At 35.7% G+C, this 15495-nt stretch overlaps 1 protein-coding gene across 2 annotated transcripts; it reads left to right on the top strand.

The window, feature by feature from the left end:
• Nucleotides 1-3489: 3489 nt before the first annotated feature.
• LOC111985779 (G-type lectin S-receptor-like serine/threonine-protein kinase At4g27290) lies at nt 3490-13199 on the top strand. 2 transcript variants are annotated; one of them, XM_065763183.1, is made up of 8 exons: nt 3490-3599; nt 4079-5594; nt 5766-5882; nt 10946-11106; nt 11203-11413; nt 11549-11786; nt 11867-12017; nt 12092-13199. In XM_065763183.1, exons 2-8 carry the CDS (start codon nt 4331-4333, stop codon nt 12395-12397), a joined length of 2448 nt encoding a protein of 815 aa, XP_065619255.1. In that variant the 5' UTR covers nt 3490-3599; nt 4079-4330; the 3' UTR covers nt 12398-13199. The 2 variants fall into 2 exon arrangements, with proteins under 2 accessions (XP_065619255.1, XP_023873196.1); XM_024017428.2 differs by lacking the exon at nt 3490-3599 and having other exon boundaries at nt 3625-5594.
• The last annotated feature ends 2296 nt before the right edge of the window (nt 13200-15495 follow it).

The raw sequence follows: 15495 nt of genomic DNA, 5'->3' as shown, positions 1-15495 counted from the left end.
CAAGCGGTTAATAATCCAATAAAGAATGAAGTTGGGATACATGAACAGCAGAAGACCCTCCAAGCCTAATCTACCTAGTGTACTTAAGCCCTCTAAGCTTCTTGCTCCAATGAGGTTGCGTCGAACCTTTATCTTCTTTAACTTACTGGATTCCGCTATAGCTCATAGCATCAACTAATATCCATTAGTTCCTTTCTAACTGCTTCTCGAGCACCAAACATCATTCTCACAGATATGGGTATGGTAAGAAAAGGTTTTGGCTAAGTGTACGTCTCAAAGATGTAGCAATGGAGAGGGTGAGAGTTAAAGAATTTGAAGAGTCACTATGTAAAGATTGTGTATGAGTTAATCTTGTTTTTCTCTTAAAATTATCTTTGGAAGCTCTCTACATTTCATGGGTATAATGGATATTTATACTAGGGTGAGAATGGAATGTGAAGAGTTAGTTTTTCAAAACAAAATGGACTAGTGACTTGGCCTCGCGGCTTGACTAAGTCGTGAGTTCAAGCCGCGAACTAACTAAATGGCCAGTTTGGACTTTTTGTCCTGTAGTGCTCCAGCTGGCGTGACTGTGCAGCTCCTCTGCATGCTCCACATGTGTGCCACTTTTGGAGACTTGCAAGCCGCAAGCAAGCCATGAGATCTAGTCACGAGCCACTTGCTGAGGGCACAAACTTGAGCTTTTCTTCACACTTTCTCACACACAATCCTTACATAATTCCCACCTAAATATAGGGTTTCTAAATGCTAAAATACAAACAAATTTGGCACGAAAAAAAGCCAACAAAATGGTTGATTAAATTTAACCTTACATGGTGGATTTAGAAGCAGAAGGAAGAGAGGAATTTGACCTAACATACCCTAAATCGATTTTGTTTAAACTATGAGAGTTCACCCTATATCATCTAACTTAGAACTATACATCCTATTCCTTTATATCTGAGTATGAGCTTGACACAATTCTTAGCATAAGCTTTTACTTTCTCAACCAAAGATGTATTATCTGTCTTCAAGTCTATGGTCCTACTCACTTCATCCACTTTAACAATCAACCTCTCTTTTTCTAACTCAATCTCATTTAGTTTCTTAATAGCTAATCTAAAGGTTTTAGCATATATTTGCTAGGTTATGTACAACTAATCATAAGCATCTTGTAGGGTAGCTTTTTCACCTAAGTCTTTGCTAAAATCCCTCATAGGTTCATTCCTCACAACTTCTCCTTCACTTTCCTCAATAGTGATCACAAAGACCATATACTTCCTTTCTTGGTCACTATTTGAGTCTTTGTCCTTAGACTCAATATCACTTAGGGTAGTTGCCATAAGTTTACCCTTTTCAATCGACTTGAGGTAAGTCGAGCACTCTTGTTTCATGTGACCATGTTCTTGATAACCATAACACTTAGGGCTGGAAGGTTGACTCAAAGATTAGTTATTTTCTCCTTCTTGTCTTTCTTGAGCTTTGCACTAAACTCCTTTCTAAGTGGGTCAGACTTTCTAGGGTTTTTATCTTTACTCTTACTTCAGGAGTTCCTAAGGAATTTTTAAAATTGTTATTTTGGAGGGTAGCACCTAAATAAGTCAATCATCATAACTAAGTTCTACTTCTTCATCTTTTATGGTCTTAAGATCCATGGGTTTGCTCTTTGTATATTTGGGAAGGGTGAGTTCATATCTTTGCAAAGATCTTACTAATGCCATCACTTTGATGACATCTACATCTTTGGATACTTCTATAGCAATAACTTTACTATGAAATTGCTTAGGTTGGGATCTAAGGATCTTACTAACAATCTTATGTTCATCAATGGATTTTTTTTTAAATTTTTTATTTTATTTTTATTTTTTTAAGTTGTCACTATATATCACTCAACTTGGCATAGAACTTGTGGAAGATCTCATCCTCACTCTTCCTATTTTTCTTAAACTTAGATTTGAGAATTGTCATTTGGAAGCTTTAACGAACTTCAAAATCATGAATTCAACTCACGTCACTTTAATTTTTTTTTTTTTTTTGAGTGTGTAAAATAATTAGTATTCTATAAAATTTTACGGACTAATAACATATAGCCTTTGTTTGGGAAGCATGTTTTGCGCATTTTCTAGTGGAAGAGTTTTTTTTTTTTTTTATGTTGGTCCTGTGCACTATTCATGGAACCCACAAGTACCTTCATTCAGCAACTTTTTTTTTAAAACTGAATCCCACAGTATTATTCACACATTTAAAAATTATTTTACTACAATATTTTTAGTTTTTAGCAATAACCTGTATCCAAAGAGACATTTTTATTTTGACCTTTAGTTTTTTATTTTTTTAAAGTTCAAAATAGAGCTAAAAAGACAGAATTATTATTATTATTATTATTTTTTTGGAGAAACCAGACCAATAGTCTGGGCAATTTATTCGAGACCAAAATTAATGAACATCTCTAACCATAAGGGGGGCAATGTCTTCAGGTAAGTCTTCTAACCAAACCTGAAGCCCTACTCCAGAACTAGCTTTCTTAGCCAACGCATCAGCAACAGAATTACGTAAAAGACAGTTAAAACTTAAAAGTCTCTAATCTGCAGACTACAGATGCCAAAAAAAAAAAGAAAAAAAAGAAAAAAGTAATTTACAAACAGAAACAGTCACGCCAGTGCTCTTTAGCTCTCTCTCTCTCAATCGAGCGCGGGCCATTTTCAGGAAGGAGCAGACCAGCCGTTCGTCTACTGACCACACCGACGAGAGGAAGCGCCTTTGCAAATGCCGCCGATCGAAGCCCATTTTCAGGTATCGTACCTGTTCTGGTTAGCCTTTTGGGACTGTGTGGGATTGGTTCGGTTTCTTTGGTTGTGGACATTCTTATCGTTTCTTACTTGTTATTTTAGTTGAATCTTGAAATGGGTATTGGCTTATGTGCCTGTTTTTATGAATTATTGTTCTTGGCTTGGAATTATTAGTATTATTTCTAATTTATTTTCTGCTGAATAATTTTAACGTGAACATTTGCTTAAATTTTTGACATGAGTATGGTAATAAGTGTGTTTGAAATTGGTTTCTTTCAATTCTGTCACAAAGAAAGTCAGAGTTTAATAAGTTGTATATTGTGAAGGTATTCCTTAAAACAGGTGGGTTGGTGCTTTGGGTTTGGGTCTTGAAATATGAATAAAGAAATAAATAATATGTAAAATGAAATAGAGTCTGGTATGAATGTTCAACAATGACAAATGGGTGCAAAAGCTAATACAAAACTTTGAATTCTCTTATAGTCCATGTGACAAAGAACCTGTCCTTTTCAATTTCAAGACAAAATTGCTTTTATTAACGTGCGGACTACGGTTATACTGGTGAAGAAAAAAACGTCCATGTTTAGTGGAAAATTCGCATTGTTGAAAAGTCAAGTAAGGAGTTGCAGACTACAGATACCAAAAAAAAAAAGAAAAAAAAGAAAAAAGTAATTTATAAACAGAAACAGTCACGCCAGTGCTCTTTAGCTCTCTCTCTCTCAATCGAGCGCGGGCCATTTTCAGGAAGGAGCAGACCAGCCGTTCGTCTACTGACCACACCGACGAGAGGAAGTGCCTTTGCAAATGCCGCCGATCGAAGCCCATTTTCAGGTATCGTACCTGTTCTGGTTTGCCTTTTGGGACTGTGTGGGATTGGTTCGGTTTCTTTGGTTGTGGACATTCTTATCGTTTCTTACTTGTTATTTTAGTTGAATCTTGAAATGGGTATTGGCTTATGTGACTGTTTTTATAAATTATTGTTCTTGGCCTGGAATTATTAGTATTATTTCTAATTTATTTTCTGCTGAATAATTTTAACGTGAACATTTGCTTAAATTTTTGACATGAGTATGGTAATAAGTGTGTTTGAAATTGGTTTCTTTCAATTCTGTCACAAAGAAAGTCAGAGTTTAATAAGTTGTATATTGTGAAGGTATTCCTTAAAACAGGTGGGTTGGTGCTTTGGGTTTGGGTCTTGAAATATGAATAAAGAAATAAATAATATGTAAAATGAAATAGAGTCTGGTATGAATGTTCAACAATGACAAATGGGTGCAAAAGCTAATACAAAACTTTGAATTCTCTTATAGTCCATGTGACAAAGAACCTGTCCTTTTCAATTTCAAGACAAAATTGCTTTTATTAACGTGCGGACTACGGTTATACTGGTGAAGAAAAAAACGTCCATGTTTAGTGGAAAATTCGCATTGTTGAAAAGTCAAGTAAGGAGGCGTTATTGACAGATTTCATCAATGTGTAAACATATCTGAAATTGCTCTTCCTTCTCATTGTTTAAGTATGAGTGATAAGCAAGGGGGTGTGAAAGTGAAACTAAACAATCAATGGGCATTCTTTCTTTTATTTTTCTGCTTACTTATTTACTCTTTTTGTTCTTTAAAGTCTCCTTTGCAATAGATAGCATTACCCCATCTCAATCTATTAGTGATGGAAGAACCCTGGTGAGCAAAGATGGAAGCTTTGAACTGGGTTTCTTCAGTCCTGGTAGTTCCAAGAATCATTACTTGGGAATATGGTACAAGAGTATCCCAGTTAAAACTTTTGTTTGGGTGGCAAACCGACTCAACCCAATCAATGACTCATCTGGCTTGTTGAAAATAAACAGCACAGGCAATCTTGTGCTTATGAGTCAGAATGAGAGTGTTGTTTGGTCGATAGGATTACAAAAACAAGCCAGGAATCCTGTGTTACAGCTACTAGACTCTGGAAATCTTGTACTAAGAGATGGAAATTCAGGAATCTTTCTGTGGGAAAGCTTCGACTATCCGTCTGATACATTTTTACCAGGAATGAAGATGGGATGGGACTTAAGAAAAGGTATTAAGTGGCGTCTTACAGCATGGAAAAGTCCAGATGATCCATCTCCTGGGGATTTCACATATGGGATAGAAATGCATCCATACCCCGAGCCTGTTATTCAGAAAGGGACCAGCAAGTTCTACCGTACAGGCCCATGGAACGGTCTTCAGTTCAGTGGTTCACCGGATCTAAAGCCCAATCCGATTTATGATTACTTCTTTGTTTCTAATGAGTATGAGGTGTACTATACCTACAACCTCAAAAATAAATCAGTAATCTCAAGAATAGTTTTGAACCAAACTAGCAATACACGTGAACGCTACATATGGATTGAAGCTAGTCAAGTTTGGCACCGCTATACATCAGTACCTAGAGACTATTGTGACTATTATGGCCTTTGTGGATCCAATGGAAATTGTATCATTAGTGGATCACCAGTCTGCCAATGTTTACAAGGATTCAAGCCTAAATTACCGGAAAAATGGAGCTTAATGGACTGGTCTCAAGGTTGTGTACGCAATAAACCTCTGAGCTGCAATAAAGATGGATTTCTCAAATTTGTTGATTTGAAATGGCCAGATACTACATATTCTTGGGTGAATCAAAGTATGAGCCTCAATGAATGCAGGGCCAAGTGCTTGAACAACTGTTCATGTATGGCTTATACAAACTCAGATATCAGAGGAAGTGGTAGTGGCTGTGCCATGTGGTTTGGTGATCTAATGGATATTAGACAGTTTCCTTCTGGTGGGCAAGATCTATACATCAGAATGCTGGCTTCAGAGCTAGGTATGAAGTTAATTTTGTAATAAGAACTCCTTATTGAAGCTAATTATTGTTTTCATTATGCTTTTCATTCTGATTTGATTTTGTTTACTGCAATCCTTTTCTTTCAGTTTCATATCCGTTAGCTTTAGTTTAACTACATTTTTCTTTGTCGTGTCAATTTCAAACATGAAGAGGCAAGTCATGTTCATAAGATAAAGAGAGCAGTGATAGTTGCTGCCACCCTTGCTGCGTTTTGTGGAATGCTCTTAGTTGGCCTTTACATTTGCAGAAGCAGAACAAACTTAAAAGGTAAAATAACTTTACTCTGCAAACCATTGCATACATATGGTAGCATTCTCCCATGGAATCACTTGAAAGGCCTTTTGCTTTTAAACAGGATCTCTTTGTCAATATGCAAAATCTAGTTATTTCCATTTGATAATACAAAATTTGGAACAAGGATTGGTATGAGGTATACTACAATCATGTTAAATGTTTCAGTGCACTCCAAAAGAATTTCACTGACTAAACAGTGTCATTAGACTAAGCAAACTTTAGACAATTTTTTGGGTTCTAATTTCGTGTCAGCAGAAGCAAATACACACAAACAAGAAATAAAAGCATTCACACGATACAATATTTGACATGGTTTGGCCTTTTTCATGCATACACTCATTTGTATATCAACCAAAATCCATTGTTAATGACATGGGATACAACAACACTTAATTTAGCCACACACAAAAGCTAACATGCTCTCACAAACAACACTCACAATTCCAAAGCTCTAATTCTTCCAATTATGCTCTCCCACTCAAGAAATGGATATATTTTTAACTCATACACTCTTCAAAAAAACTCATTCCAAGATCTTCAAAGATTCTTCTCTCCCCATGTAAGAGGACCTCATGGGCAAACGACACCAAACCCTTAATATATATGATTCCCACTCTGATTCCTCACTGGGTAAGGAATAGAGCGTTACTTCTTTGCCAAGCAATACCAATTTCTGGAACCACTAATTACTTGTCAGAGAAGTAATTCCTTATCTGCCATAGTCTAGCCACTTCTGAATGCAAATGACCTTACCGTTAGGATGCCCTTGACCTATTCATGCCACGCATGCACAGCTTTGGACACCGTTCCTTGGGCTGTGCAAAGATATTTATTATAGTGCTACTGTAAGAAAACGTTTAAATACTATGTAAATGTTTAAGATTCAGAAAACTAAAGTGAAAAACTTTGGGATATACAACTCACATGCACTTGCTTCACGCTCTAGTGGCATTGTGCCAAAGTTTTAAAAACCAAATTGTTCAAAGAATCAGAAAAGGGAAAGGTCCAAGGTTTGAGTCTGGTCGAATGTTAATGATATATAATTTACTAGTTAATTAAAATACAAATAATTGTGTTACATTTGTTAAAATTATCAAAATTGACCAAAAAATATCTAAAGAAATTACTTTCAAATGAATTTTAGGATTTTTATTAGGTTAATAGAAAATAATAAGGCTAAATTTTTTTTTTGTTTGGTAGTCCTTTAAGAACAAAGCAGTTTCATTTAAAATAAGTCTATTTTATAAATAGATTCATAAATATCACGTTGAAATACAAAAGCACAATTATTCGATCACAAATAAATTTAGTTAATACAAATTCAATGGTACTAATATATTGAGAGAGAGAGGTTATATAATAAAATAAAAACCTATTAATCTTGTAAGAGAACAATAAATATAATAGTTATTCAATTAAAGTCACAACAAAACCAACTGCCTTATGGTACGTGACACTAATTTATGGGCAGATGCCTGAGGTTTGAATCCCCACAGCGTGTGTCCTTAGTAAGTTTTCTTAGAAAAATGTTACTACCTTGAACAAGTTGAACTATGAACGGTTCAACTGGTGGTTAGGGTGGTTCACTGATTTTGTTTAGCATGCAGGGTTTATATATATATATATATATAAACCGGATTGGTTGTCGCTTTGTGGTAAACCCAATCAGATTGGGCAGTCTGGTTTGGGTTTAAAAACCATGAGTCATGCCGTCTAGTAAGCTTCTCTTGATCAGCCCTCAATGCTCCTACTCTAGCTTTGTGATGAATAGAACAAGATTATTTATAGGCCATGGAGCGATTGGTTGAGCCATACTTGGTGTTGCTGAGCAGGTCATACACCTTGTGCAACTTAAATTTTCTGCCTAAAACTATCTTCTCAACTAGTCAAGGCCTTCATTGGGTGGTCTTGGTGTCCTTGGAAAGTTTATGAAACCTACTTTCTAGTGCCTCCTCATTTGTGTAGTTTTGTACAATGATCCGAAGGTTATAGCCTTGTGAAGTTAGGTAGTTGGTGAGGCAATTTTGACCCAATCATAGATTTTTGTCGGCTTTCCATTTTAGTGCGAAAAACCTGATTATCCAAACTTCCTCAAAAAAACCGGGCCTAGCCAAGTTGTACAGAATTTTGACTAGTTTCTTGAAGTACACGCCTTTTGAAATATCATTAAGCAATTTGTAGCAACTTAGTGCGGCGCAGATTTAGTACCCCAAGATGATTTTGGGACTTACAATATGCATTTCCTAATTTTCAGATTTTTCACATAAAATTACCGACAATTTGAACTTCCATGTAAAAATTCAGTTTAACCAAGTCGTAGAAAATTTTGCATGGTTTAAGAAAGTTTTAGAAAATTTTACATAGTTTGAGGAAGTAAATGTTCTTCAGATGAACTATGTGTGGATCGAAACAACTTTGCGTGGAATGGTTCTAGTGCAGTCTGATTTTGAAAAAGAAATCCAAGATTATCAAAGAATCCATCCACTTTCATTCTCTTAATTAATGACCTTCCTGTTGTCCCTTTAACTCAAATGACTTATCATTATAAAGCTTTAATAGTGCCAAAGTTGCACTTCCAATTTCTTGACATGACAATTCATGATCACAGCAACGTAACCTGAACCAGTTTTGATTATTTTTTGTGAGTGTGAGTGGTTCTTTTGGAGTTTCCATGTCCAAATCATATAAAAACAAATTTTTTATTTATTATGTTTTTTTTTCTGTGATCTTTCCAATGGTTTCCAGTTTGCATCAATTCGACAACGGTTGGCCTTGGTTTGAGCCATTTTCCCTTAATTTCATGATATTTTGCTTGTTCCAACTTTGATTGTAGCCTGCAAATAGTTGTTTTAATTTTTGATTTTTTTTTTTTTTCATTCTTTTTAAAATGGAACCAGATTCATGCCAATCAGACAACAGAGCTCTAGTTAAACTTTGGTCAAAATTAGTCAAATTTCAGTTTGACCATAAATTGATAGAATATATTGGTTTGATGCCTAATCTAGGTAAACAAGTACGTTTGGACCTTAGAAAACCCTCAGTCAAACTCAGTCAAAGTTGGTCAATCCTACGGTTTGGACATGAATTGATGAAATTCACTGATTTGACACATAATTACAATAAACATGTACATTTGGACATCAATAAACCCTTGGTTAAATTTGTTCGCAGTTGATTAATCCTAAGGATTGTAATTTGAAAGTCGATTGGTTGAAGTCATTAATCCTAGGGATTTGTAATTTGACACAAATAAATTTTTTCTCCATTAGATCGGGGCAAATTTCTAATCCATTTAGGCGAAATATGGGGATAGTGGGGGTGGTTAGTGTACAAAACTGGTGTCGACCTATGGTATTAGTGTGTGGAAATCCATTAGAAGTGGTTGGTTGGCCTTTTCTAAATTTCTTCGGTTTGATGTGGGTGATAATACTAGCTTAAAGTTCTAGGAGGATGTATGGTGTAGGGATTGTTCTCTTAAGGAAGCATTTCCAGAATTGTATAGTGTTAGTTGGGCAAGGGAGTCTTCTATGTCAGAGGTCATGCGTTTCTCTAATGGGAGGCCTCATTGGGACTTTTAGTTTCGTCGTGTAGCGCAAGATTGGGAGGTAGGCTCATTGGCTTGGATGTGATTTCTTCCATGAAGGTGCGAGGTGTTGGTGCTGACAAACTTTGCTAGAAGCCAGCAATGAGAATAGGTTTTGAGGTTTGAGATTTCTATCACTCTTTATCTCCTTATTATGTCCTTTGTTTTCCTTGGAAAATGATATGGCAATCGAAGGTTTCTTTTAGATTAGCGCTCTCTTCTTAGATTAGCGATCTTAACTATAGATAATCTTTGGAAGAGGCATATTGTAGTGCTAGATTGATGCTTTATGTATAAAAGGTGTGGGGAATCGGTGGATCACTTTCTTCTTCATTGTCCTATAGCATATGAGTTGAGTTCTATGGTATTTTGTTTGTTTGGTATCCATTGGTTTATGGCATATAAATTTAGTGAGCTATTAGCTTCTTGGCAAAGCAGGTTCAGTAGACATCGAAATATTGATTTATGGAGTTTTGTGCCGCACTGTTTGTTTTGGTGTTTATGGTGGGAAGAGAATGCTAGATGATTTGAGGATTGTGAACGGTCTATTCTTGACATTAAGTTTTTCTTTTTCCGTACCCTCCTTGATTGGAGTTTAATTATGCCATCTTGTTCTTGTTTATCTCTTCCCGATCTTAGTGATCGTTGTAATCTAGGTTCTTAATTTGTACCATTGTAGTACACTTCCAATGTGCTTGGTTGGCTTTTTCTTTTTCTTAATAAAAATTCTTATAAAAAAAAAAAAAAAAAAAAAAAGAAAAAAAAGAAAAAGAAAAAAAGATCGGGGCAAATTTATTTGGTCACTTTTGACTCGGTAGTTTAGGTTTGGATTTGACCAAAGATATGTTTTTGATGTGTCCCATCACCCATTTTGACACTCTTAATTTAAAATTAAACAAAATATATATATATATATATATGTATCTGGCTAATTGCACAAATCCATGCTGCCGTCTAAAAGTCCATGGAAATTTTAAGATATGGACCTTCTTAATCTTGAGTTTCTAGTGGATATTCTTGAATAGCCAAGGTACTCATTTTAGTAGATATCTGCAGGAATGACTAAAATAGCAAAGTGCTTATTGTACTGGACTTAAACTGATACAGATATAATTTTGAAAGCTTTATAGTTTGTTTTTGTTAAGTACTTTGATTTATTTTAGATCACTTATATGAGCACCACTCTACTTGTACTGCTACATATTTTATTTATTTTTGTATTAGTCTCATTGTTCAAGTGGGATACTATCTTTATGGGAGAAATAAATCGTTTTTATAAGATATGAAGAAGATTTTGCTTTCATGATAGAAGATAGTCATACGATATTTTGTTTCCAGCTTAACTAGAATGTATATCCAATCTTATTATTTGAAGTTTCCTTTATATCTTAACTTTTATCTCATAATGATGCTGCGCCTATTCTTTTTTTACTGAATTTCTTTTCTATCTCAGTAAAAACAGAGAGAAGTGGAATTATGGATTATCAGAACAATGAAGGCCATAACGAAGACCTTGAGCTCCCTTTCTTTGACCTATCCACAATAGTTTGTGCCACTGAGAACTTTGCAATCAACAAGAAGATTGGTGAAGGTGGTTTTGGATCTGTTTACATGGTAAGTTTGTGATGTACAAAAGCAATTAAAATGATGAAGTACTCTTTTATTTTGTTTTGCTTTCAGAATTTAGCAATCTGCAAATGAGAATTTCAGGGTATACTAGAAGATGAACGAGAAATTGCTGTCAAAAGGCTTTCAAGGAGTTCTGGACAAGGATTGAATGAATTCAAAAATGAAGTAAAACTAATTTCCAAGCTTCAACACCGAAATCTTGTAAAACTTCTTGGTTATTGCATTCAAGAAGAAGAGAAACTACTAGTTTATGAATACATGCCCAACAAAGGCCTGGACTCCTTCATTTTTGGTTTGGATCCCTTAACCTAATACACTTTGCTAGTTGGTGTAATTATGTGATCAATATTTCTTAAAGTGTAGAAATTTTCCAAATTTTGGTTGAAATAAGGGTATATATAATTAACTTGAACCATATACTTACCAGATCAAATGAAAGGCAAATTGTTAGATTGGTCCAAGCGCTTCCACATTATATGTGGGATTGCTCGGGGGCTTCAATATCTTCACCAAGATTCTAGATTGAGAATTATACATAGAGATCTCAAGGCAAGTAATGTTTTACTTGATAGTGAGATGAGTCCTAAAATTTCAGACTTTGGCATGGCTAGAACTTTTGGAGGAGATCAGTCAGACGGAAACACAAAGAGAGTGGTTGGAACTTAGTAAGTTTCATTGATATTATCTATAAGTAAATCTACATTTCCAACTTAATTTTTACTTAAAAACTTGTGATGCCCTGCAGTGGTTACATGGCACCAGAATATGCTTTTGACGGACTCTTCTCAACAAAATCTGATGTCTTTAGTTTTGGGATTTTATTGTTGGAGATCATAAGTGGGAAGAAAAATAGAGGGTTTTATCATCCAAACAACAAGCATAACCTTATTGGACATGTAAGTATCAAATAATTAGATTACTTATCTAGATATGTTGGATAGATGAATGACAGTCATGTTCTTTTGTTTAGGCATGGATACTGTGGAATGAGGGTAGGCCTTTGGAATTGCTTGATGAATGTTTAGAAGAATCATGCACATTGTCAGAAGTATTGCGCTGCATCCATTTGAGTCTCTTATGTGTGCAACAACGTCCTGAGGATAGACCAAGCATATCTTCTATCGTTGTGATGCTAGGTAGTGAGAGTGCATTGCCTCAACCCAAACAACCTGGTTTCTTCTTGGAAAAGGATTCAAATGAAGGGCGGTTTCTCACGAGTAAACATGAATCTTCTTCAACCAATGAAATCACAATCACATTGTTGGAGGCTCGTTAACAATTTTTTACCAATATCATACAACATTGTCAATGTAGAATTATATTCATCATCAAATATTGTAAACTATGTTCCTACTCTCAAGTAAGAGCATTCGCATCAGTGGATGTAAAAATTTTGTAAATTTTACCAAAAACCTATATTTTCTATTTTACATCCTCATTTTTACAAAACGCTCACATCAAGTTGTCTATTTTACGCATTTATTCAATAAAATATTCATCTTCACACTTCTCTCTAGAACCCTCTCACAGACCCATCACAACCTAAGCCACCATCAACGATTAATCCACACCCACCATCAACCTACCTAGCCACCATCATCAACCCATCATCATCAAGCACCATCATCAGCCACCATCATCAAGCACCATCACCCCAAAGCCCACTGAAAATCCCAAAACTGATCAAACAAAGAATTAAAAATGATCAAAACCCCAAAACCCACTAATCAAACAGAGCTTTGGTGGCGATTGGTGGTGGTATGGTGAGAGCTTTGGCAAGTGAGCTTCAGAGATCGCATCAGTGAGTGAGCTTCAACGAGTGAGCTTCGGCGGCAATCAATGGTGGGACGGCGAGAGTGAGCTTGCTTCGGAGATCAGTGGCCCGGCTTGCTTCGGAGATAAGTGGCGACTTGCTTCGAAGATCAATGAGGTGAGAGTGAGGGACTAGAGATAAAAAGAGAGAGAGAGGTGAGAGTGAAATGAACTAGTTTTTTTATTTTATAAGATTTTGCAACCATTGATGTGGTTGCTTTAAGCCATGTCCATTTATTCAAATGAAGGTAACCTTTTTTCTCTTCTTTTTGGCAGCCAAGTTCATTAAATCAAAAAGCCATGTCCATAGGACATGCCCATCGCATTCAAAAAGCATTAATACACTAGGAGGGTTTTGGTTATAACAAAATGTAGTTTCAGATTGGTCCATTTTCGTGCTAGGTCATATCCACACCTATTGGTTTCCTTGAAGCAATGGACAATCGTGGTCTAATGTATTTAGTTTTGGTTATAAGCTCCCTACAATTAGCTACAATTAGCCACAATTGAGGAGAGAACATTATTAGCATACCAACTACAATCCTTGCATCATATTCCACTTCAACAACCTGTGATTGAATACATAATTAAGACAATCTCTTGTAAGTCCTCAATGATCTCTAATATTGGCAGTTTAACTACGTTCCACAATGATCTCTAATAACACCTCCAACTTTTGCTAGCTCTAGATTTCCTAGGGACAACCAATCTGTGTTGAGCTTAAACCAACTGAGTTCTAGCTTATCCCACTTGACACTATTGGTCCACTTCGGCTGAGAATGGATTTGGGAAAATATTTTACACCCTGATGTGTGTTTGGGTGCACACATAAAATTTGGTTAAACTAAAAACCATTTCATTGACTATAAAATTCGGCCACCAGACTTGTAAAATCAATTACACACGCGATTTACCTTCAAACTCAGTTTTACAGATTGAAAATCTAGAGAGAGAGAGAGAGAGAGAGAGAGAGAGAGAGAGAGAGCTGTAATGGAAAGCCACCGTCTTCGACCACCTAAACCTGAATTCAGTCAGATTGCGCTGCCTCAACACTCTCCACGCATTGGTAAGTACTCTATATCCTTTTCTTCCTCTCTTTTCTCTTGTCTTCCTTGGCTTTTCATCTTGACCTCAACCCACAATTAGCTTGCCCATCTTTGCTTAAACCCATCTCTGATTAGCATGCCCAGATTGAGTAGCCATGTGTCGTACCCGATTTGCCCAGCTAAAAAACCCACCACTATGACCTCAAACCCATGATCTGCTATATATATATATATATTTATAGTTAGGTATATATTTATTTGACCTTAAAATTTATGTGCATAATGTTATCTGCAATAGGTGTTTGTAAAGGGTTATGGAAGCTTGTGAATATTTTGGTAAATTGAATTTAGCAATGTTCTTGAATTGGGCTCAGTATTTATGTGAATTTGGATGGTTTATCAACAATTATTGTGGAGACTTTGCTAAGATGATGGTTGAATGGGTCTACACTGTCTTGTATTGCAGAAAGTTTTTTGGAAAATAACATCTTCTTGCTTACACACTCAATTGAATGGTATGTCAAATAATTTCATATGCTAAAAAAGTATGTCATAATGCTAAATATGTATACCAATTTTGGTTTTTAAATTGTTTATCCTAATGACCACTTAATGGGTTAGACATACATTGTTTTTGTTGGTCGTGTGCCTGGTGTGTATGACACATGGGAAGAAGCTTGTGCCCAAGTTCATCAATGGAGCTGATCATAGGGCTTTTAAGCATAAAATGTGTTGGGAAATTTAGACTCCGGTTGAAATAATTAATAAGTTTTAAATCCAAGTTGTTAATTAGATTTATTATGAATAAAACTTGTTAAAACAAACAAACATTAATATCATGTCAATAATGTATGCGGCAAAAAAGTAAATAAGACAAGATATGATGACCTAGGAAAACCAATGAAACAAACTAGTTTCAAAGTAAAAAACCTGGGAGGAAACCTTCCCAAAGAGCAATTCACTATAGTAAAGAGAAATCTTAGATCTAGTACAAAACTTTTGTCCCTAGACTCTACAATCCCCGTAGATGAACTCACAGTAGAAACCTTCTACCACTTCAGAACCTCTGAACTCTTCAATATATGAACGCCACCCTTTGATGCACAAATCCCAGTATGTGACTAACCAATTGCGTGGATCCTAGTACGCGACTTAATTACCAACTAGAGAAAGATTGTTGGTTGCAAAATTCTTCACTTCATCAACAATGAAGATCAATAAGCACTTGGTTACAAAACCCTAAGGCGCAAAGACGCAGTAGCTTCTTTCAAAGAGAATAAGGCATCGGTCACCTTTTGCATATGTTCTCTTTGTATTCTCTTACGTGACGACCTCTAAAATAAGTCTTATATATGTCTAGGGTTGTGAGAAAAGAAACTCTACACATACATGTTAGCATGGGCCGAAAATCAGATCTAGAAATCTGAATTTCGTAAGGCTCAGTAATTCTCGATCGATCGAGGAGATGTCGAGGGGACAGGAGATTTCTCAATCGATTCACCAGCTATTGAGAAGC

This window comes from Quercus suber, unplaced genomic scaffold, assembly GCF_002906115.3.
Source record: "Quercus suber isolate HL8 unplaced genomic scaffold, Cork oak 2.0 scaffold_496, whole genome shotgun sequence".
Classification (NCBI taxonomy): domain Eukaryota; kingdom Viridiplantae; phylum Streptophyta; class Magnoliopsida; order Fagales; family Fagaceae; genus Quercus; species Quercus suber.
Note: the sequence above shows the minus strand (reverse complement) of the source record. Positions and strands in the feature narration are given on the sequence as shown.